This window comes from Cervus canadensis, chromosome 33, assembly GCF_019320065.1.
Source record: "Cervus canadensis isolate Bull #8, Minnesota chromosome 33, ASM1932006v1, whole genome shotgun sequence".
In the NCBI taxonomy this organism is placed as follows: Eukaryota; Metazoa; Chordata; class Mammalia; order Artiodactyla; family Cervidae; genus Cervus; species Cervus canadensis.
The window spans coordinates 38,309,649-38,333,662 of record NC_057418.1 but is presented as its reverse complement, the minus strand read 5'-3'; the positions used below and the strand labels follow the sequence as shown (position 1 = coordinate 38,333,662).

The following is a 24,014-nucleotide window of genomic DNA, read 5'->3' as shown; positions in this document are numbered from 1 at the left end:
AGCGTGGTGGTGGGGTAGAAGGCATGAGAGCTCAAGTTCATTGTTTTTTTTGGGGGGGTCGGGGATGCTCTGTTCAGGAGACGGTTTCCACAAATGGTCACAGCAATACTCCTGTCTCCTATGCTCTTCCAGAAGCCCACTCCTTTCTCACTGAAAGTCTACTTCATCTCCACCTGAAGCTGGATGCCTTTCTGGCTACTTTATTGGACAGAATATGGCAGAAGAGCATGACTTACTAGGTTATAAAAGGTGATGTGGCTTCTGCCTGGTTCTTTAGCTCATGGGGCACTTACCTTGGTATCCAGTTGCCATGCTGGGAAGAAGCCCAAACAAGCCCTGCTTGTGCACATGTCTGCATGTGTGCTGCATGTGTCTGCAGGTCTGTGTGCTGCATGTGTGCTGCACATCTGCCTGTGTGCTGTGCACGTGTCTGTATGCTGCATGTGTCTGCATGTGTGTTGCACATGTGTCTGCATGTATGCTGCACATGTCTTGCTGCACATGTCTACCTGTGTGCTGCGCATGGGTCTGTGTGCTGTATGTGTCTGCCTGTGTGCTGCACATGTGTCTGCCTGTATGCTGCATGTGTCTGCATGTGTGCTGCACATGTGTCTGCATGTATGCTGCACGTGTCTTGCTGCACATGTCTGCCTGTGTGCTGTGCATGTGTCTGTGTGCTGCACATGTCTGTGCGTGTGCTGAACCATCACTTCACATAGTTATCATTTGTGTGTGTGTAGGGGGAGTGAGAACACTCTACTAGCAAATTTCAAGTATATATTATTATCAACACGGTTGCCGTGCTACACATCACATCCCAGGAACTCATTCATCTCATAACAGAAAGTTGTTCATTTTGACGTATATCTTCCCATTTTCCCAACCCTCCAGACCCTGGCAACCACCATTCTATTCTCTTTACAAGCTCAACTTTTTTAGATTCTACATGTAAGTGCTATCATGCAGTATTTGTCTTTTTGTTTGGCTTATTTCACTTAGCATAATGACCTAAAAGTTTATCGACACTGCCACAAATAACAGAATTTCCTTTTTTTAAAAAAGCTGGATAATATTCCTTTCATATGTACACACCATAATTTATTCATTCATTCACAAAATGAATGAATAAAGGACGCTTAGTTATGTTTCCATAACTTGGTTCTTGTGAATAGTGTGGAAATGAACGTTGGAATGGAGATGTCTCTTTGCAATACTGATTTAGTTTCCTTTGGATATGTACAGCAGAATTGTGACTTCTGGGTCATATGGTAGTTCTATTTTTAATTTTTTGAGGGAACCTCTATACTGTTTTCTATAGTAGCTGTACCATTTTACATCCACAACAGTGTACAAGATTCCCTTCTCTACATCTTCACTGACATCTGTTGTCTTGTCTTTTTGATGACAGCCATTCTCACAGTTGTAAGGTTGTATCTCCTTGTGGATTTGATCTGCATTTTCCTGATGATTAATAATACTGAACATCTTTTCATATACCTGTTGTCCATTTGTATGTCTTCTTTTGATAAATGTCTATTCAATTCCTTTGTCCATTTTTTCAATTATTTGCTTTCTTGCTAATGAGTTGTAAGAGTTCCTTATATATTTTGGATATTACCTCCTTACTAGGTATGGCTTGCAAATACTTGAAACCATTCTGTAGGATGGGTTTTCATTTTCCTCATTATTCCTTCTGCTTTTGTTTGATGTACTTCCACTTGTTTATTTTTACTTTTGCTGCCTGTGCTTTTTGGTGTCATATCCAAAAGAAAAAAAAATATGTCAAGATGAATGTCAAAGTTATTACCTACATTTTCTTCTAAGAATTTCAAAATTTTAGGCTATTTAAGTCTTTAATCCATTTTTGAATTGATTTTTGTGTATGGTGTAAGGGTTCAATTTCATTGTTTTGTTACGTGACTATCCAGTTTTCCCAACATCATTTATTGATGAGACTTCTTGGAGACCTTGTGGAGATTAGTTGATCATGTATGAGGGTTTATTTGGGGGCTTTTTATTTTGTTCTACTGATCTATATGTCAGCTTTTATACCAAAACTGTAGTTTTGGTTACTTTAGCTCTGTAATATAGTTTGAAATCAGGAAATGTGACCCTCCAAGCTTTATTCTCATTTCTCAATATTGCTTTGACTATTTGGGGTATTTTGTGGTCCCATGCAAATTTTAGGATTGTTTGTTCTATTTTTGTAAAATGCCATTGGAATTTTGGTAGAGACTGCATTGAATCTGTAAATCACTCTGGGTAGAATGGACATTTTAACAATATTAATTCTTATAATCCATGAACATGGGCTATCTTTCCATTTATTTGTGTCCTCTTCAATTTCTTTCATCACTGTTTTACAATTTTCAGTAAATAGATCTGCTACCTCTTGGTTAAACTTACTTCTAAGTACTTCATTCTTTTTGATGCTATTATAAATAGAATCATTTTCTTAACTTCTTTTTTTGATACTCTGCTGTTGTTGTTCCGTTGATAAGTTGTGTCTGACTCTTTGTAACCCCATGGACTGCAGCACACCAGGTTCCTCTCTCCTCCTCCACTATCTCCCAGAGTTTGCTCAAATTCATGCCCATTGAGTCAGTGATGCTATCCAACCATTTCATTCTCTGCTGCCCCCTTTCTCCTTTTGTCTTCAATCTTTTCCATAATCATGGGTCTTTTCCAACGAGTGTCAGCTCTTCACAACAGGTGGCCAAAGTATTGGAGCTTCAGCTTCAACATCAGTCCTTCCAATGAATATTCAGGGGTGATTTCCTTTAGGATTTACTGGTTTGATCTCCATGTAGCCCAAAAGACTCTCTAGAGTCTTCTCCAGCACCACAATTTGAAAGCATCAATTACTTGGCACTCGACGTTCTTTACAGTCCCATTCTGTTGTCAGTGTACAGAAAAGCAACTTTTTTTGTATGCTGATTTTATATCCTACAATCATTTACTAGTTCTACTAGTTCTAACACTTCTTTTTATTTTATTTCTTCGGGGGGGGGGATTTTTTTTTTTCATTTATTTCTATTAGTTGGAGGCTAATTACTTTACAATATTGTAGTGGTTTTTGCCATACATTGACATGAATCGGCCATGGATTTACATGTGTTCCCCATCCCATTCCCCCCTCCCGCCTCCCTCCCCATCCGATCCCTCTGGGTCTTCCCAGTGCTCCAGCGCTGAGCACTTGTCTCATGCATCCAACCTGGGCTGGTGATCTGTTTCACCCTTGATAGTATACTTGTTTCAATGCTGTTCTCTCAGAACACCCCACCCTCGTCTTCTCCCACAGAGTCCCAAAGTCTGTTCTATACATCTGTGTTGCTTTTTCTGCTTTGCATATAGGGTTATCGTTACCATCTTTTTAAATTCCATATATATGCGTTAGTATACTGTATTGGTCTTTATCTCTCTGGCTTACTTCACTCTGTATAATGGGGCTCCAGTTTCTTTGGTGGAGTCTTTAAGGTTTTCTATATATGACATCATGACATATGCAAACAGGCTTTACTTCCTCCTTTCCAATGTAGATGTCTTTTATTTCTTTTTCTTGCCTAATTACTCTGGCTAGAATTTCTAGTACTATGTTGCATAGAAATAGTGGCAGTGGGCACCCTTGTCACGTTCCTGGTCTTAGAGGAAAAGCCTTCAACCAGTCACCATTATGTATGATGCTAGCTGTGGGTTTGTCATATGTGGCCTTTATTATATTGAGGTACACTCCTTTTATACTTAATTTGTTGAAAGTTTTTATCATGAAAGGATGTTAAAATGGACATATATAAATAAATATAAATGTAAATATATAAGGAAAATATTAACAAAACTAAAGAGAGAGACAGATAGCAATGTAATAATAGCATAATATTAGTATTGACAATAACAATTGCTTTTAACAATGGGTAGTAGAATCATCCAGAAAGAACACCAATAAACACTGAACTTGAACTGTTTTATATCAAGTGGGCTTAACAGACATATGTAGAACATTTTCATCCAATAGCAGAATATACAGTCTTCTTAGGTAAAAACAATATAATATTCACTAGGACAGATATGTTAGTCCACAAAACAAATCTTAAAAATTTAAGGCTAATGTTACATCAAGTGTATTTTCTGATAACAATGGTTGTTGTTGCTCAGTCACTAAGTCATGTCCGACTCTTCATAATTCCATGGACTGCAGCACACCAGGCTTCCTTATCCCTCACCATCTCCTGGAATTTGCCCAAGGAAAACAATGGTATGAAACTAGAAATCAGTAAGAGGAGGAAAACTGGAAAATTCACAAATCTGTGGAAATTAACACATTCTTGACCAAGCAATAAGTCAAGGAAGAAATCAAAAGGAAAATCAAAATGTATCTTCAGGCAAGCAAAAATGGAAATATAACATATAAAAACTTAACACAATAAAAGCAGTTCTAAGACTGAAGTTTATAGCAATAAATCCCTATATTAAAAAAGAAAGATCTCAAAAAAAAAAAAAATAAAAAAGAAAGATCTCAAACCATGTAATGTTACACTTGAAGGAACGAGGAAAAGAACCTACTAAGTCCAAAGACAGCAGAGCATGTGTGTGCGCATTGTTTCAGTCGTGTCCGACTCTGTGCAACCCCATGGACTGTAGCCCGCCAGGCTCCTCCGTCCACGGGATTCTCCAGGCAAGAGTGCCAGAGTGGGTTGCCATGCGCTTCTCCAGGGGATCTTCCAGACCCAGGGATCGAATCCACGTCTCTTATGTCTCCTGCATTGGCAGGCTGGTTCTTTAATGCTAGCACCACCTGGGAAGCCCCAACTTATCAAGACTGAATTACAATGAGACAGGCAATCAGAACAGACCAATGAGTCAGTAACTAAAAACATTCCAACAAAAGCTCAGGACCAGATGGCTCCACTAGTGAATTCTACTAAACATTTTTTAAAAAATTAATGCTAATCCTTCTCAGACTCTTTCAAAAAACTGAAGGGAAAGAAACACTTCCAATCTCATTTTACAAGGACAGCATCACCCTGATACTGAAAACAGCCAAGGACACCACAAGAAAAGAAAATCACAGGCCAATATCCCTGATGACTACTGATGCAAAAATTCTCAACAAAACATGTGTGTGCTCAGTTTCACAAACGTGTCCAACTCTTTGTGACCCTATGGACTATAGCCCGCCAGGCTCCTGTCTGTGGAGTTCTCCAGGCAATAATACTGGCGTGGGTTGCCATTTCTTACTCCAGGGGATCTTCCCGACCAGGGGAAGTATTGGCAGGGGGATTCTTTACCACTGTGCCACCTGGGAAGTCCTCAACAAAGTTATTATGTTGGTGCTAAAGTAATCATGGTTTTGCATGGTTGAACTTTGCCATTTGATACCGGAATACGTTCTTTAAATAAATGTGGTTATGTTATACATCATTTTAATGTGCATTTCTCACTTCATATTTTTTGCTAATGACTTATTACTTGCTGTTTATGGCAAAAACCACTACAATATTGTAAAGTATTTTATACTTATTTTAGACTATAGAAATGATGCTAGACAAAAAGCAAATTTGAGCAATTTTTAGTTCAAAATGGCTCACAAAGCAGGGCAGAGAACTCGCCACAGCAACACATTTGGCCCAGGAACTGATAAGGAATGGACAGTGCAGCAGTGATGCAAGAAGTCTGCAAAGGAGATGAGAGCCCTGAAGATGAGGAGCGCAGGGGCCGGCCATTGGGAGTTGACCATGACCAACTGAGAGCCACCACTGAAGCTGACCTTCTTACAACTACACAAGCAGTTGCTGAAGAACTCAACATCGACCATTCTACAGTCATTTGGCATTAAGCAAATCAGGATGGTGAAAAACACGATAAATGGGTGCCTCATGAGCTGACCGAAAATTTAAAAATCGTCATTTTGAAGTGTCATCTTCTCTTATTCTGCACAACAATGAACCATTTCTTGGTTGGATTGTGATGTGCGATGAAAAGTAGATTTTATACCACAACTGGTGATGTGCTTCCCAAAGCCAAACTTGCACCAAAAAAAGGTCATGGTAACTGTGGTCAGCATTTACCATAGTGGTCTGCTGCTGGTCTGATCCACTACAGCTTTCTGAATCCTGCTGAAACTATTACGTCTGAGAAGTATGCTCAGCAAATTGAAGAGATGCACCAAAAACTGCAATGCCTGCAGCACACACCAGTCAACACAAAGGGCCCAATTCTTCTCCACAACATTGCCCGACTGCATGTTGCACAATCAACACTTCAAAAGTTGAAAGAACTGGGTTATGAAGTTTTGCCTTACCCGCCATGTTCATAGCAGGTGAATATCAACCAACCAACTACCACTTCTTTAAGCATCTCAACAATGTTTTGCAGGCGGAACACTTCCACAGCCAGTAGGAGGCAGAAAATGCATTCCAAGAGTGTCAAATCCCAAAGCATGGATTTTTATGCTACAGAAATAAGCTTATTTCTCACTGGTAGAAATGTATTGATTGTAATGGCTCCTATTTTGATTAATAAAGATGTGTTTGAGCCTAGTTATAATGATTTAAAATTCACGGTCCAAAACCACAGTTACTTTTTCCATCAACCTAATATTAGCAAACTGAACTCAACAGTACGTTAAAAAGACTATACACCTTGGGCACCTGGAACTTACCCCAGGGATGCAGGGATGGTTCAACATTCCCAAATCAATCAACATGATATACCACATTAACAAAATGAAAATGAAAAATTATATGATTATCTCAATAGATGCAGAAAAAGCATCTGACAAAATTTAACATCCTTTTTCTTCACAAAGATCCCAATATGTTGGATGGTAAAATGCCTTCCAAATAATTTTTAAAAGTGAATTACATTTCCTTATGAATAATAATACTTTTATTTTCATTTTAAAACTGGTATGTGGAAACTTCATCAGAAGACTTAATTGCAGAGATAATATAACACCAAAATTAGAAAAAAAATCACACTGGTTTTGCAAATGTAGTAAAGATTTTATCAACTCAATGGCTTTACTTAAGCTTGCTAAATGAACATAAACATTTTTTTATTAACATAAACATTTTACTGACAAGTTAGAATTTACTTATGACGGGGGGAAATGATATTCATGGAAGTCTACTCTTCTAGTCTAAGGAATGAGAGATTTATTTTAAAGTTATGCAAATAAGCAATAAAGAAATGAAACTTCTAGAAGCAGTAGTGGTCTCAAATTAGCAAAAACAAAATGAACAGAATGTTAAAAATTTAGACAGGAAACCTACATATAAAAAAAAACCTATTTCCAAAACTGGGAAATAAGGCTATAGGTCCTACATGACTGTATGAAAAGTGACTAGACATGCAGATGTCCTGAAGAAGGACCTGTAGGAAGTGAATGGGAGACTATATTTCTTTTTGGTACATATTACCAAACGGGATTCTAAAACAAAGTAAGGAGCCTGCACACAGAGCTGTCAGTCAGGCTAAAGCATCAAGTGCAAAGATACAAACTGCACTGCAATTCGTTTAGGGTTTATTTTGTTTTAATGACATCAGCTGAAGGACATGTCTTGTGAGTGCCAGCAAGCACGACTCAAGAGGCTCTCCTGGGTATGGGTGCAGCCTGGAAGGTGGATTGGCAGTCACAGCAGCTCCAGGCCAAAAGGAGACAGCTGCTAACCTAATCCCTAATCTAGATTATTTTCAATTATCAAAATAACCAGGGGCTGAGGTCAGGACAATTTGGGGCTTAAAATTTCAATTCTTAGATTATGTGAAAATTCTTTCATGAAAAGAATGTCTCTGAAGTTGGATTCATTTAGAATATTTTTTAACAACAAGAGCCATTCAGGGCTTACAGATAAAGAGCAACAGATGTCCTACTTGTTAGCGGCATCATAAATTAGGCTTCCTGACACTCAACTACTGCCTCTCTCTACAGTTTGCAGGCTTCCTGTCTGATGCCTAACATGTGCTGAATCCAGGTGTGTCTTCACAGGCACAGGCTCTGGGCTGGAGCAAATTCTAAATGAAAGGGTGACCCATGCGTCACATGCAATGTCAAGAACATGCAGCCACCTCTCCCACCAAGAGGGTGAGAAGGAAGCTAGTACATCTTTCTCTGTGAAGACCCAGTTGGAAACTTTACTTCTGGTTATAATTTATAATTAGTAAATAATTCCTGGAAAATGATATAGCTTATTAGACATCATGTCTTGAAAGATAAGATCATCTGGGAAATGCCCTCACAATCTAGTATTAAAGAAAGTGGGACATAATAAGATTCCAATTCATTAAAAGAATCAACAGATGCAGACTGGCGTGAAGATGTTAACCATGGCTGTTTGGGGACGTGGAGTCAGGATGACATCTACAAGTAAGCCAACAAAGGCATTTTGGAAGAAGGCTGAAACAGACACTTTTCCTCTTGATGTGAGTCTGGGTCTGGAACCCCCAGAGAGCCTCTCCTCAGATGATGTAACTCTGAAGGATGGTCCAGAGGGTCCAGAGGCTTCACTCTGGTTTGACAGCCAGGCTCTGCGGCTTCTGCTTCTGTGCACACTGTTTCTGGAGGAAGCAAACTTACCTTGAAACCAAGTTGGGAGGTTTTAACATCTGAATTCTTTTAAAACTTTGGTACTTGATATGAAAGATTTATGTTATAAAGACAGATGTTTTACTTCGATCTTTATAGAACTGATTTATACTGAAGATGTTAAGTGGTGGACTTACCAGAAGATGACTAATATCTTCTCCACTGGTCAGGCTCATACTGTCTACTTCCTGCACCAAACATAACAAAACAAAAAATAAGAATTAAATTTCTCTAAAAATAAAACAGCAAAAAAAGACACATTTTTAAGTACGTACAAAAACAACATCTGAGCTGTATTTGGGCCAGAACTTTATTCTCTTTTTAGCTGTGGCCACCTGTCATTAAAATTTTGTTCCATAATTATTCATTAAAGTAGGAAGCAATTAATTAAGAGGCAGTCCTGTTGGTGGAAGGAAGCACTGTCAGAACTGCTCCCCTCAACTCCAGGGCCACCGTCTGCACGGCGTCTACATGGCCACTGCTGCCAGGGATGTTTGCAAATGGCCCTTCCTGTGCAGATGGCGCCTGGGATGTTCTGCCAAGAGCAGGAAAGCGTGAGGGTGGCTCCCTCTGCAGCAGAGCCCAAGGCTTCCCCATCCCCGCCCTCGGGACTGCTGCCCACTTTCTGGCATCTCTAGGGTCAGAAAAGAACCATTCTACAAGTAAAACAGGTGATGGCTTTTCACATTTAAAATGTAACACTTCTCCAGCAAAAGGGATGGGCAGCCTTGTCACCTGCACCCCCCAGGAGGGTGACAAGAGAGGGTCACAGCAGTGGCCAGAATGAGGTTTCCAGGCAGCATCCTTGTTATCACAGATGATCAGAGGCAGCTTTACAACAGCCCAGGCCTCCTAGGAATCACCGAGAAGTGAAAATCTGAAGAAATCACAGGCAAATTTGTAGCTACTAACTGTGGAATTTAACACATCATTTCTCACCAACAGCACATAGAGGTTAAACATTCTCACTTTAGCTGCTGGCTAGCATTTTAAAAGTTCCGAAAGCTTTGATGTTCACCCCTTGGTGAATAGAGGTTCACACCTCTGCTGGTCCCAGGTCCCCACCCCTGTCTCATTGGCTCCCAGCCCAGAAAGGCTCCCAGCCCAAATGGAGCGGCTCACCTCTCATCAGGTCAGGGGGCCTGGGGGCGGCCATGGGAAACCTGCTTGTTAACTCTGTCCTGAAAATAGTGACAACATTTTGCTTGGACCGCTTGAGTATCTCCAAAAAACACTATAACAGGGGCTCAAAAGTAGGTAAAACACAGCAAAAAATGTGCTGGCTAAGTAAAGATGACATAATTCAACCACAGAGAGGAGATAAAAAATGGATTACCTGACCTGAAAAAACATGTTCCTGTTCTAACAAAAGACTTAATGTACACATGCGTGCATGTTTAAAACATATTCTGTGTGGAAACATACGTGCACTGCAAACATTTTTTGAGCACCTTCCGTATCAGGCAACATGCAAGGACACACAGTCTGCTCGCTTATATGTGTACTGTCAGACCTTCCAGTTTCTCGCCCATCCCAACTCCTGAATTCCCAAGTCCAACACCAAAGTAGCACTCACCACCTCACTCTGCCTCAAACCTGAGGCCCCCAGAGAAGTGTTTCAGCTCCAAACCCTCTGGCACCAGCACCCCTGGACTTTGGAGGGGCTCCTGCAGCCCCCACAGAGCAGGGATTTCCTCAGAGACCGCCTAGCAACTGTCTGCCCTGAGCCTGCAGGGAAAGCACCCCAGGGTGGCGACCAGCTCGGGAGCCACCGGCACCTGACGTCTGGCCTCGCTCGCCGAGCTGATGGTCCCTCAGGAGGTTTGGCAGCGGGACCCGTGGGGCCCAGAGCTCAGGTCACCAGCGGCGTGGAAGGACCGGGGAGACAGCACATTCCCCCCAGGACCTCTGCTCTGCCAACGTGCTCAATGCCCGTGAGTGGGCTGGACAACTCACCAGACACACAGGCCTTGCTGGCATGCGTCCTCGAACCCTCTCGTCAGACCGAAGTGGTGGCGGCCCTGGCCTTATGCTCCTGCAGGTGACACCTCCTTCCCTTGCCTCCCAGACCTACCCCTTCCCAGAACCTCAGACCCTGCCAGACTGACAGGGAGATCACCAGGCACCAGCTGCGTGCTTGTCCTCTGGTCCAGGCCCAGGGGGACACCAGGCCCTCAGCGCGACCTGCTCACTCTGACTTGCATCACTGACAGCACTCACCTGACCTCAGCCTCCCCGGGGCCTCGGCCATACACGCAGGACACGGTACATGGGCAGACCCTGGGGCTCTGCATGGCCAGCTGTTCCCCAAGGGGCCGGCCATCTAGTTACGAGGGCTCCAAGATAAGACCCCTGCTGCCTAGTTATGAGGGCTCCGAGAGAAGACCCCCGCCATCTAGTTATGAGGGCTCTCAAGAGAAGACCCCTGCCCAGGGAGCCAGGGCTGACGTGAGGGTCTGCTCTTCAACCCTAAGAAGTCTCTGTTTTCTAATTCGCATGAGGAGAGATTTCCTAGACACCACCGTCTGCCAACAGAATCTGAAGAGACTGTTCACTGTAGATCCAAGGAAAACAGTTCCTCCTTCGATGTTAACATGCCCCTGACAGCTCTGCCATCACAGGGAAGTAAGGCGGAAGCCAATATTCACGCCTCTTCTTCCTTGGCCAGTGACCAGAGGAAACTCTGGCCAGGCTGAGGACAACGGCCTGGGGAGGGCTTGGTGTTGAAGCGATGGCTTCTGGTCGCGTGCTCAGTGACGGCCGAAACCACACAGGCCAAGCCTGCAGTCAGTGTGCTCTGTTTCCTTGCTTTACTTTATGATTAAAAAACAGCTTTCACTGAGGTATAATTGACTTTGCTTTTTTTTTTTTCCATTTAAATCATATTTTTTTTTAAATTTATTATTTTTTTGTCATACATTGATATGAATCAGCCATAGATTTACACGTATTCCCCATCCCGATCCCCCCTCCCACCTCCCTCTCCACCCGATTCCTCTGGGTCTTCCCAGTGCACCAGGCCCGAGCACTTGTCTCATGCATCCCACCTGGGCTGGTGATCTGTTTCACCATAAATAGTATACATGCTGTTCTTTTGAAATATCCCACCCTCACATTCTCCCACAGAGTTCAAAAGTCTGTTCTGTATTTCTGTGTCTCTTTTTCCATTTTGCATATAGGGTTATCGTTACCATCTTTCTAAATTCCATATATATGTGTTAGTATGCTGTAATGTTCTTTATCTTTCTGGCTTACTTCACTCTGTATAAGGGGCTCCAGTTTCATCCATCTCATTAGGACTGATTCAAATGAATTCTTTTTAATGGCTGAGTAATATTCCATGGTGTATATGTACCACAGCTTCCTTATCCATTCATCTGCTGATGGGCATCTAGGTTGCTTCCATGTCCTGGCTATTATAAACAGTGCTGCGATGAACATTGGGGTGCACGTGTCTCTTTCAGATCTGGTTTCCTCAGTGTGTATGCCCAGAAGTGGGATTGCTGGGTCATATGGCAGTTCTATTTCCAGTTTTTTAAGAAATCTCCACACTGTTTTCCATAGTGGCTGTACTAGTTTGCATTCCCACCAACAGTGTAAGAGGGTTCCCTTTTCTCCACACCCTCTCCAGCATTTATTGCTTGTAGACTTTTGGATAGCAGCCATCCTGACTGGCGTGTAATGGTACCTCATTGTGGTTTTGATTTGCATTTCTCTGATAATGAGTGATGTTGAGCATCTTTTCATGTGTTTGTTAGCCATCTGTATGTCTTCTTTGGAGAAATGTCTGTTTAGTTCTTTGGCCCATTTTTTGATTGGGTCATTTATTTTTCTGGAATTGAGCTGCAGGAGTTGCTTGTATATTTTTGAGATTAATCCTTTGTCTGTTTCTTCATTTGCTATTATTTTCTCCCAATCTGAGGGCTGTCTTTTCACCTTACTTATAGTTTCCTTTGTAGTGCAAAAGCTTTTAAGTTTCATTAGGTCCCATTTGTTTAGTTTTGCTTTTATTTCCAATATTCTGGGAGGTGGGTCATAGAGGATCTTGCTGTGATTTATGTCGGAGAGTGTTTTGCCTATGTTCTCCTCTAGGAGTTTTATAGTTTCTGGTCTTACATTTAGATCTTTAATCCATTTTGAGTTTATTTTTGTGTATGGTGTTAGAAAGTGTTCTAGTTTCATTCTTTTACAAGTGGTTGACCAGTTTTCCCAGCACCACTTGTTAAAGAGGTTGTCTTTTTTCCATTGTATATCCTTGCCTCCTTTGTCAAAGATAAGGTGTCCATAGGTTCGTGGATTTATCTCTGGGCTTTCTATTCTGTTCCATTGATCTATATTTCTGTCTTTGTGCCAGTACCATACTGTCTTGATGACTGTGGCTTTGTAGTAGAGTCTGAAGTCAGGCAGGTTGATTCCTCCAGTTCCATTCTTCTTTCTCAAGATTACTTTGGCTATTCGAGGTTTTTTGTATTTCCATACAAATTGTGAAATTATTTGTTCTAGTTCTGTGAAAAATACCGTTGGTAGCTTGATAGGGATTGCATTGAATCTATAGATTGCTTTGGGTAGAATAGCCATTTTGACAATATTGATTCTTCCAATCCATGAACACGGTATGTTTCTCCATCTGTTTGTGTCCTCTTTGATTTCTTTCATCAGTGTTTTATAGTTTTCTATGTATAGGTCTTTTGTTTCTTTAGGTAGATATACTCCTAGGTATTTTATTCTTTTTGTTGCAATGGTGAATGGTATTGTTTCCTTAATTTCTCTTTCTGTTTTTTCATTGTTAGTATATAGGAATGCAAGGGATTTCTGTGTGTTAATTTTATATCCTGCAACTTTACTATATTCATTGATTAGTTCTAGTAATTTTCTGGTAGAGTCTTTAGGGTTTTCTATGTAGAGGATCATGTCATCTGCAAACAGTGAGAGTTTCACTTCTTCTTTTCCTATCTGGATTCCTTTTACTTCTTTTTCTGCTCTGATTGCTGTGGCCAAAACTTCCAACACTATGTTGAACAGTAGTGGTGAAAGTGGGCACCCTTGTCTTGTTCCTGATTTCAGGGGAAATGCTTTCAATTTTTCACCATTGAGGGTGATGCTTGCTGTGGGTTTGTCATATATAGCTTTTATTATGTTGAGGTATGTTCCTTCTATTCCTGCTTTTTGGAGAGTTTTAATCATAAATGAGTGTTGAATTTTGTCAAAGGCTTTCTCTGCATCTATTGAGATAATCATATGGTTTTTATCTTTCAATTTGTTAATGTGGTGTATTACATTGATTGATTTGCAGATATTAAAGAATCCTTGCATTCCTGGGATAAAGCCCACTTGGTCATGGTGTATGATTTTTTAATATGTTGTTGGATTCTGTTTGCTAGAATTTTGTTAAGGATTTTTGCATCTATGTTCATCAGTGATATTGGCCTGTAGTTTTCTTTTTTTGTGGCATCTTTGTCTGGTTTTGGAATTAGGGTGATGGTGGCCTCATAGAATGAGTTTGGAAGCTTACCTTCATCTGCAATTTTCTGGAAGAGTTTGAGTAAGATAGGTGTTAGCTCTTCTCTAAATTTTTGGTAGAATTCAGCTGTGAAGCCATCTGGTCCTGGGCTTTTGTTTGCTGGAAGATTTCTGATTACAGTTTCGATTTCCTTGCTTGTGATGGGTCTGTTAAGATCTTCTATTTCTTCCTGGTTCAGTTTTGGAAAGTTATACTTTTCTAAGAATTTGTCCATTTCATCCAAGTTGTCCATTTTATTGGCATAGAGCTGCTGGTAGTAGTCTCTTATGATCCTTTGTATTTCAGTGTTGTCTGTTGTGATCTCTCCATTTTCATTTCTAATTTTGTTAATTTGGTTCTTCTCTCTTTGTTTCTTAATGAGTCTTGCTAATGGCTTGTCAATTTTGTTTATTTTTTTCAAAAAACCAGCTTTTAGCTTTGTTGATTTTTGCTATGGTCTCTTTAGTTTCTTTTGCATTTATTTCTGCCCTGATTTTTTTAAGATTTCTTTCCTTCTGCTAACCCTGGGGTTCTTCATTTCTTCCTTCTCTAATTGCTTTAGGTGTAGAGTTAGGTTATTTATTTGGTTTTTTTCTTGTTTCTTGATGTAAGCCTGTAATGCTATGAACCTTCCCCTTAGCACTGCTTTTACAGTGTCCCATAGGTTTTGGGTTGTTGTGTTTTCATTTTCATTCATTTCTATACATATTTTGATTTCTTTTTTGATTTCTTCTATGATTTGTTGGTTATTCAGAAGCGTGTTATTTAGCCTCCATATGTTTGAATTTTTAACAATTTTTTTCCTGTAATTGAGATCTAATCTTACTGCACTGTGGTCAGAAAAGATGACTGGAATGATTTCAATTTTTTTGAATTTTCCAAGACCAGATTTATGGCCCAGGATGTGATCTATTCTGGAGAAGGTTCCGTGTGCACTTGAGAAAAAGGTGAAGTTGATTGTTTTGGGGTGAAATGTCCTATAGATATCAATTAGGTCTAGCTGGTCCATTGTGTCATTTAAGGTTTGTGTTTCCTTGTTAATTTTCTGTTTAGTTGATCTATCCATAGTTGTGAGTGGGGTATTAAAGTCTCCCACTATTTTGTGTTACTATTAATTTCCTCTTTCATACTCGTTAGTGTTTGCCGTACATATTGCGGTGCTCCTATGTTGGGTGCATATATATTTATAATTGTTATATCTTTCTTCTTGGATTGATCCTTTGATCATTATGTAGTGTCCTTCTTTGTCTCTTTTCACATCCTTTATTTGAAAGTCTATTTTATCTGATATGAGTATTGCGACTCCTGCTTTCTTTTGGTCTCCGTTTGCATGAAATATTTTTTTCCAGCCCTTCACTTTTAGTCTGTATGTGTCTCTTGTTTTGAGGTGGGTCTCTTGTAGACAGCATATATAGGGGTCTTGTTTTTGTATCCATTCAGCCAATCTTTGTCTTTTGGTTGGGGCATTCAACCCATTTACATTTAAGGTAATTATTGATAGGTGTGGTCCCATTGCCATTTACTTTGTTGTTTGGGTTCACGTTTATACAACCTTTCTGTGTTTCCTGTCTAGAGAAGATCCTTTAGCATTTGTTGAAGAGCTGGTTTGGTGGTGCTGAATTCTCTCAGCTTTTGCTTGTCTGTAAAGCTTTTGAATTCTCCTTCATATCTGAATGAGATCCTTGCTGGGTACAGTAATCTAGGTTGTAGGTTATTCTCTTTCATTACTTTCAGTATGTCCTGCCATTCCCTTCTGGCCTGGAGGGTTTCTATTGATAGATCAGCTGTTATCCTTATGGGAATCCCTTTGTGTGTTATTTGTTGTTTCTCCCTTGCTGCTTTTAATATTTGTTCTTTGTGTTTGATCTTTGTTAATTTGATTAATATGTGTCTTGGGGTGTTTCGCCTTGGGTTTATCCTGTTTGGGACTCTCTGGGTTTCTTGGACTTGGGTGGCTATTTCCTTCCCCATTTTAGGGAAGTTTTCAGCTATTATCTCCTCGAGTATTTTCTCATGGCCTTTCTTTTTGTCTTCTTCTTCTGGAACTCCTATGATTCGAATGTTGGGGCGTTTCACATTGTCCCAGAGGTCCCTGAGGTTGTCCTCATTTCTTTTGATCCTTTTTTCTTTTTTCCTCTCTGCTTCATTTATTTCCACCATTTTATCTTCTATCTCACTTATCCTATCTTCTGCTTCCGTTAGTCTACTCTTGGTTCCCTCCAAAGTGTAATTTGATCTCATTCATTGCATTATTCATTTTTAATTGACTCTTTTGTATTTCTTCTAGGTCTTTATTAAACATTTCTTGTATCTTTTCAATCTTTGTCTCCAGGCTATTTATCTGTAACTCCATTTTGTTTTCAAGATTTTGGATCATTTTTATTATCATTATTCTAAATTCTTTCTCAGGTAGATTCCCTATCTCCTCCTCTTTTGTTTGACTTGGTGAGCATTTTTCATGTTCCTTTACCTGTTGGGTATTTCTTTGCCTTTTCATCTTGTTTAGATTGCTGTGTCTGGAGTGGGCTTTCTGTATTCTGGAGGTCTGTGGTTCCTTTTTATTGTGGAGGATTTACCCCGTGGGTGGGGTTAGACGATTGGCTTGTCAAGGTTTCCTGGTTAGGGAAGCTTGCGTCAGTGTACTGGTGCGTGCAATTTGATTTCTTCTCTTTGGAGAGCAATGGAGTGCCCAGTAATGAGTTTTGAGATGGGTCTATGTGTTAGGTGTGTCCTTGGGCAGCCTGTATGTTGACGTTCAGGGCTATGTTCCTGCGTTGCTGGAGAATTTGCGTGGTATGTCTTGCTCTAAAACTTATTGGCTCTTGGGTGGTGGTTGGTTTCAGTGTAGGTATGGAGGCTTTTGGACAGTCACTTATTACTTAAAGTTCCATGTAGTCAGGAGTTTTCTGGTGTTCTCAGGTTTTGGGCTTAAGTCTCCTGCCTCTGGATTTCAGTTTTATTCTTCCTGTAGTCTCAGGACTTCTCCAACTATACAGCACTGATAAGAAAACTTCTAGGTTAATGGCGAAAAGATTCTCCCCTGTTAGTGACACCCAGAGAGGTTCACAGAGTTACATGAAGAAGAGGAGAGGGAGGAGGGAGATAGAGATGAGCAGGAGGAGAAAAAGGGGGACTCAAGAGGAGAGAGACAGATCTACACAGCTGTCTGTTCCCAGAGTGTTCTCCGTAGCCCAGTCACCTACAAAGATTCACAGAATTGGATCGGGAAGAGAAGGGGAAAGGAGGAAATAAGGGTGTTCTGAGGTAGAAAACAGAGAGTCAAGATTGGGAGAGAATAATCTTCGGTTTAAAAATAGGGCTTCTCTTCTTTTTTAATTTTTTGTAAGGTTATAGTGTATTGAAAATGAAAATTAAGGAGTAGTAGAGGAGTACTAGAGGACTTTAAAAGAAATAATAGAAAAAGAAAAATAGAAAATAGAAGAGAAAAAGGAAAGAAAAAAAAAAGAAAAAAAGAAAGAAAAAAAGAAAGAAAAAAAAATTTTTTTCCCCTAATTAAAAAAATCGTAAAAATCTATGGAAATGAAAGTTAAGGAGTAATGGGGGAGTAATAGGGGATTTTAAAGGAAAATAAAAGAGAAAAAATAAAAAAGAAAAAATAATAAAAAAGAAAAAATAAAAAAAGGAAAAAAAAAGAAAAAAAAAAAAGAGAAAAAAGTAAAATTATATCTAGGAGTTTCTCTGGAGCTGTTGCGGTCAGTGTGGGTTCGGCTCAGTTTCAGATAGCTCCTCGTTCCAGCTTACACTTCTTGATATCTACAGGCCCCTTCCGGTGTAGTCGGTGTTTTCTAGAGGGATTTTAATCTGTTGCACCAGTCCCTTCTGAGGCGGTTCCCTTTGTTTATTTGGCTTCTGTTTGCCGGTGTCTTCAGAGCCTCATTTCCGCCCTGACACAGGCGGGCGGAGGTGGACTCTTATTCAGGTAGCTAGTTCCGTCGCTCTGCGGGGCAGGGAGGGGCTGGCGCTGCCGGGAGGGGCTGACGCTGCTTTCTCCGTCTGCGCTGCTCAGGCTCCCGGCTGCTCTATATGGAGCGCGGCCCGCGCTGCGCGAGGTTCCAGCCCTCGGGTGTTCCACAAAAGCGCGGAACGAAAAGCTGCGCCTGCTCTCAGTGCCTTCCCCGTCAGAGCGGTCCAGGCAGCCAGGGGCTTGATGGGTGCACTCTCCCCAGGTGTGGCGCACCCACTCCCTTCCGCGGACCCAGTTTCAGTTTCCTCTGGCGCCAATCGGGTGTCTGCGCCTTCTGCCCTCCGCGTCCCCAGCCCCAGTCCCCACCCGCGCCGGTCGGGTGCCTGCGCCCTGTGTCTCGCCGCGACCTTCCCCTCCCCCCTGCCTCCTGCCTCCGGCGGGGCTGGGCCGGTCCGCAGCCTGCGAGCTCTTCTCGGGACTTTCTCCGTCCCTTTGTTCTGCGAACGGCCGGCAGTGTGTTCCGGCCAGTTAATTTTCTCTCTCTCTTTTGGTCTCCCACAGTTCAAGTTGGCACCTCACAGAAGCTCCCTCCGATTGTCCTCAGGGCACTCAGGCCCGGACCCTAGCCCAAGCAAGGCCGCCTAAGATTCCCTTCCCAGGACGGATCTCCGTCCTTAGCTCTTTTGTCTCACTTTTAATCTTTTATATTTTGTCCTACCTCCTTTCGAAGACAATGGGCTTCTTTTCTGGGCGTCTGATGACCTCAACTAGCGATCAGAAGTTGTTTTGCGAAGTTTGCTCTGCGTTCACTTATTCTTTTGATGAATTTGTAGGAGAGAAAGTGGTCTCCCCGTCCTACTCCTCCGCCATCTTGGCTCCTCCCTCTGACTTTGCTTTTTAACAGGAAAAACTCTTAATAGGACAGGTCAATGTAAGAATATTAAGAGAAATTCTAGAATCAATGCAGGAGAAGAGTAAGATCAAAAAGGGACGATGGTGACCTGTGGGCCCAGGATATCAGTCTCTTCCCTCCATGTCAGAGGTCAGGGAGAGTTGGGGGGGCGGGGGGCTGCCTTTGCGGGATCGGAGGCAGCATCTACTTCTCTGGACTCCAGTGAAGTAAGAAGAGAAAGCCTGTAGCATGTACTGTTCTACAGGCTTCAAATTCAAGGCCCACCGGGTCCAAGTCTACCGGCACAGGCAGCACAAGGCCTGCTCCTGACAGCGTGTCCCCAGGACACGGCCTGCCCCCCACACTCACCCTGCAGGCCCGCCATCCAGCTGCAGAAGAGCAGCAGCGGAGACCTTGGGGCTCGGAGCAGAAGGACCCCAGGGCACCAGGCTGACGCCCGTGAGGAGACCCAGGGCGGCACAGGAGCGGGCTGAGGGGAGGCCCGACAGTGGGCTGCTGGGGTCGGCCACGCGCGCCCACAGGCACTGCGGGTCACGGGGGTGCATGCCCCCCGCAGTCACAGCCTTGCCCATCTGTGCCCGTCTCGGCCTGCAGCCTCCCCACGGGGCTTTCTGGAAGCCGGAGCCAAGGAGCAAGGAAGGTGGCTGTTCTCACCCACTCCTGGCCACTACGGGGAGACGGCCAGGCAGGCGCTCTGGGGGGCCTTCCCTTTGCCTGGGATGCGGGGGTGCGGGCTCTGGAGAAGGGCCGAGCCGGCCACATCGGGCCGGGCAGCAGATGACCGCGTCTCCGCGCGCTGCACTGCAGGCTCTAGGCGTGACAGATCACCGCCTCTGCCACGTCTGCCTGGGCCCCACAGCAGCCGTGTCCCCGCCCCCGCCCGTCTCCTCAGAGCCTCGTAAGGTGCTGGAGGAGGCCAGTGTGAGCCCCGCCTTTCTCCTTCCGGGCCTACACGTCTCCAGGTCCCTCTTTCTCTCAGAAACACCTTCCCCAGACTTCCTTGCTGGTCCAGCAGTTAAGAATCTGCCCGCTGATCCAGGGACGCAGGTTCGACCCCTAGTCTGGGAAGACCCCGTGAGCCGCGACTCCTGAGCCTGTGCCCTGGAGCCCGCGCTCCCCATCAAGAGAAGCCACGTAGCTTGCCGCAACTAGAGAAAGCCCTCTCTCAGCGACGGTGACCTAATGGAGGCAAAGATAGATAAATAAAATTCAAAACCAAAATGAAAAACACCTTGCCCTGTCTTCCCTGAGGAGGGCTGTCAGTCTTTAGAGTTACCAGCTGAGATTCTCCACGCACCACCGCCCAACTGGGGGCCACGTCCCTACACACGTGCGGGTCTGACAGACGGACAGTGACCCCCTTTCGCCCCCACCCCCATGTCTGAGGGACTTGCCCTCAACTGTGAGTCCACAGCACCGGGGCCCCTCTGATTCCAGGGTGGACACAGACCTGCCTACATGTGGGGGCCCTGTCTGTGGCTTAGTCCAGTTAACCTCAGACCCTTCTCAGCTGGAAATCCCCTCAGACACACTTGGAACCAGGGGAAAGCTGGTATTTCCCAACTCCCGGTGACACTGCGCCACCTGACTGCTCAGACTACTCGGCTGGCGCCGGGGGAGGGAATCCACACTTGCCCCGGCAGGGGCTCCTCAGGTGTGGGCGCCACCGACTGCTCAGCCAGCCGCCTGGAGGCCCCGGGGGCACTGGGAGGCGTGACTGGGGAGCAGAGGCTGCAGGGGAAGTGGGGTCAAAGGAACAGCTGCAGCTTCTGTGACTAACTGTGGGGGCGTCTCTCTCCTCCAGGGCTGGGGCCTCACGGAGCCCTACTGTGGACCCCAAGTATCTGCTAAGTGTGCAGGTCCTTCAAGAACCAGCAGAGGAACACAGCCTCACAGGCCACCCGCGGGACCAAGGTCACACCGGAGTCCTGGGTCACGCTGCCATGATGGCCGCAGCAGTCACGCACAGCAATGAGAAGCCGGTGCAGGGCACGCATCTCACAGGTTGCAAAAGTAACAGGAAAACTACAGGTGTTTGCATTTGGAAAGGTAAAATTAGAAATCTTAGGTAATTCAAAAGTCTATGCAGTTTGGCTCTCAAAACTGCAGAGAATCTGAATTTAAATACTGGTATGAGGTTTTTGGTGTATTTAAAGTATAAATTATTATATACAAAATTCATCCTCATGTTTTAAACCAGGCGTCGGTATCACACATGCAGGAAAAGACTCACCATGCTTCCCAGGTCACATTCTGAGGCTCCTGGGTTCCTCACAGGACGTAGGGAAATGCTGATACTGGCAGAATGCTACTTTGTGCGTTATTTCACTAGAAGGATGTACGTGTATATAGGGGTTTCCCAGGTAGTGCTAGTGGTAGAGAACCCATCTGCCAATGCAGGAGACTCGGGTTCCATCCCTGAGCCAGGAAGATCCCCGGGAGGAGGACACGGCAGTCCACTCCAGTATTCCTGCTGGAGAGTCCCATGGACAGAGGAGCCTGGCGGGCTACAGTCCATGGGGTCACAAAGAGTCGGACACGACTGCAATGACTTGGCACGCACGCAGGCACATGTGTATGTAACCTTCACAGGAGCTTTCTTCTCAGTAAATTACGAAACTGGGTCTTGGGCAGCTGAACGAATTGACAGAAGATGAATCAGGCGGCAGGTTAGCGCCCAGCACAGCGACTGCCTCTGCACTTGAGCAGGCGGGGCTCCCAGACCTGTGTATTTTCCTGCTCACTTGCTCGCAAACATAAAACCTACTCCCAAGTAGCCACGAGGCAGGCCCAGAACGCCGCGGGCCTCTTACCTGGCCCCTGGTCCCTCCAGTGCTGTCTGTGGCCAGCCCGGCTGCACCCGGAGCTTGTCCCGTGGGAGCTGGATCCTGGTCGGCCCCACCGTCCTGTGGGGACACGTGACGGCATGTCAGCAGCTACATGCGCCTGATTCCAGGTGGCAGCTGTTCTTAGGAGTGAGCAAGGTGGCCCTGGCTGGTAGCTTTCAAACACCTGGCATCCCTTCCATCAGAGGGAAAGCCCATGAAAAACACAGGCTCTGGGGCCAGCTTTAAACCTATGCCCAGGAGAGTCTGTGTTGGTGCCGAGCAGGGTGTTCTGTTAGGTGCCTCCAAGCAGGGCCTCCTCGGTCAGCTGCCCTGGGCAGTGGACCAGACACTGCTGTGCCCGGAGCCAGAAGCCCAGGCCCACACCGCTGGCCACCAGCACGCAGCTCTGGGACATAGTAGGCAGGCCTGACCAGGCCGCCCTCTCCCAGTGCTTCACGAACTTCATCAGCGCGTACCCACTCACTCTCACTTCCTCTCCCAAAGTCCTAAACCCTGATGCCCTCTGTTTGTCTCTATTGGAACGCAGCACTAGCAAGTCTAGGTACAAATTTAAATGTGATTTTAAACAGCATCTTGGTGCTTCCTGCTGCTCTATAAAGAAAGGAGGCCGAGCCTGCCCAGTACTGGCCCCAGGGTGAACCAGCACTTGGTGGACACAGGCAGGCAGCCCCTCGCTGGCCCAGCACTGTGACCCCTGCCCTCCACACACACTCTGACCCGGGCGCTGCCTGGAAGGTGCCAGGACCAGTGTCACTGGCACAGCCCTGTCCAGGAGGAGGAGGCAGCATTTGGTAGAGGTGACCAAGGATGCTGGGCTGGGCTCAGGGGGCTGAGTTCTGCCACCAAGAACCTACATGGTGTTGGTAGGTCACTGGGGCCCAGGGGACTGAAGCAAAGAACCTCAGGCTGTTAACAGTTTCCTCCATAACTGGGGATAACAAGACAGGCCCGCCCTGGTCTGCCATCTGTACAGACACTTCACCAGAGATCAGTCACAGTTTCCTATTCCTACCAGGAGACACTGGATGGCAGCTTTAACACACCTGACATCTGAGAGACCACAGGCTGTCTTAGGGCCTTAAACAAAACCTGTCCCACATGTGGTCCTCCTGGGCCTGAGCACCCGACTCTGACATGCAGAAAGAGCTTCAGGAGTTCGCCTCCCAGCGACCACCGTGGCTGAAGCAGGCTGCACCCTGCCGTCTGCATGTCTGTAGCCAGCCCATCCCTGCTCTGCGGACAACTGCACCACTGACGGGAATCCAGGGCCAGGGCTCGCAGGGCACCTGCTCTGAGTGATGCTGCCAAGAGATGCAGGGAACAGGTGATGCAGAGAAAACGCTGCCTATTTATTTTGCAAGGAAAAAACTTCTGCTTTGCTCCAAGCAGCAGGACAAAGGTCACTGACGGCGAGAGGGTGAGGCCAGGGGGGTCTGTCCCACAGGAGCCAGGAGGGGCTGAAGCCGCTGCCCACGGCGCTGACCGGCAGGAGCAGGACTCGACCCTAGTAGGCCTTCCTTACTGACCTCAGGGCACAACATCTCTCGGAGAGAAACGTGCAAGGCTGGTGTGAGAACCAGGACAATCTGGGGGGAAGGAATTTGGGGTAATTCTCTAATTCCATCACTACAGCACCAGGACTGCTACAGTGACAGTTACAGATCCTACCCAAATGAGAAGATGGGAACATGATTAAACTGAACTCATTAACACAAGTTACTGACCAAGATGCCTGACTTCACTGATAGACAAAGAAGCACCCAGTGAAGGAGATAGGCTTTTTCATCTATCAAATTAGTGAGAAAAGCAAATGTAAGTGATGTCAAGGATGCACCCAATGGACACTCTTAATCCTGCTGGTGAAGGTGTGAAGTGACCATGTGCTTTAAGAAAACAAGTTGGCAACGTGAATCTAAAACCCGATTATGTCTGGATCTGTAGTTCTGTGAACGATGGAACTCTACTCTAAGGAAACACACATACAAAACCATCATGCGTAAAAAGAGAAAACCAGAAGCTTGAGGCGGGGAAGCTATTAGGCGAACACAACACGTGCAGAGGTGGGCATTCTGTTAAGGGGAGCCTGAGCACCGTGACTACGTGCTGGAAAGCGAGTGCCCTGGAGCAGAGGACACACACCGAGTACACTCGCAGTGAGATAAACACAGAGAGACGCTGTCAACAGCAAACATCTGTTACCTTCAGGGACAGGTTTAAAGGTTTCAGTTTCAATATAATTAAAA

The 24,014-nt window shown here is 44.5% G+C and overlaps 1 protein-coding gene across 1 annotated transcript in view; it reads right to left on the bottom strand.

Moving 5' to 3' along the window:
• Window positions 1-6,867: 6,867 nt before the first annotated feature.
• The window catches only part of FAM120B (family with sequence similarity 120B), a 26,594-nt gene continuing 9,447 nt past the window's right edge, over window positions 6,868-24,014 (bottom strand). The window contains exons 4-8 of the mRNA XM_043457110.1: window positions 22,396-22,499; window positions 22,064-22,156; window positions 21,736-21,943; window positions 8,722-8,772; window positions 6,868-8,556 (exon numbers count right to left, since the gene is read on the bottom strand). Coding sequence (XP_043313045.1) covers window positions 8,732-8,772; window positions 21,736-21,943; window positions 22,064-22,156; window positions 22,396-22,499 — 446 coding nt within the window. The 3' untranslated portion in view covers window positions 6,868-8,556; window positions 8,722-8,731. The remainder of the gene's footprint in view (window positions 8,557-8,721; window positions 8,773-21,735; window positions 21,944-22,063; window positions 22,157-22,395; window positions 22,500-24,014) is intronic.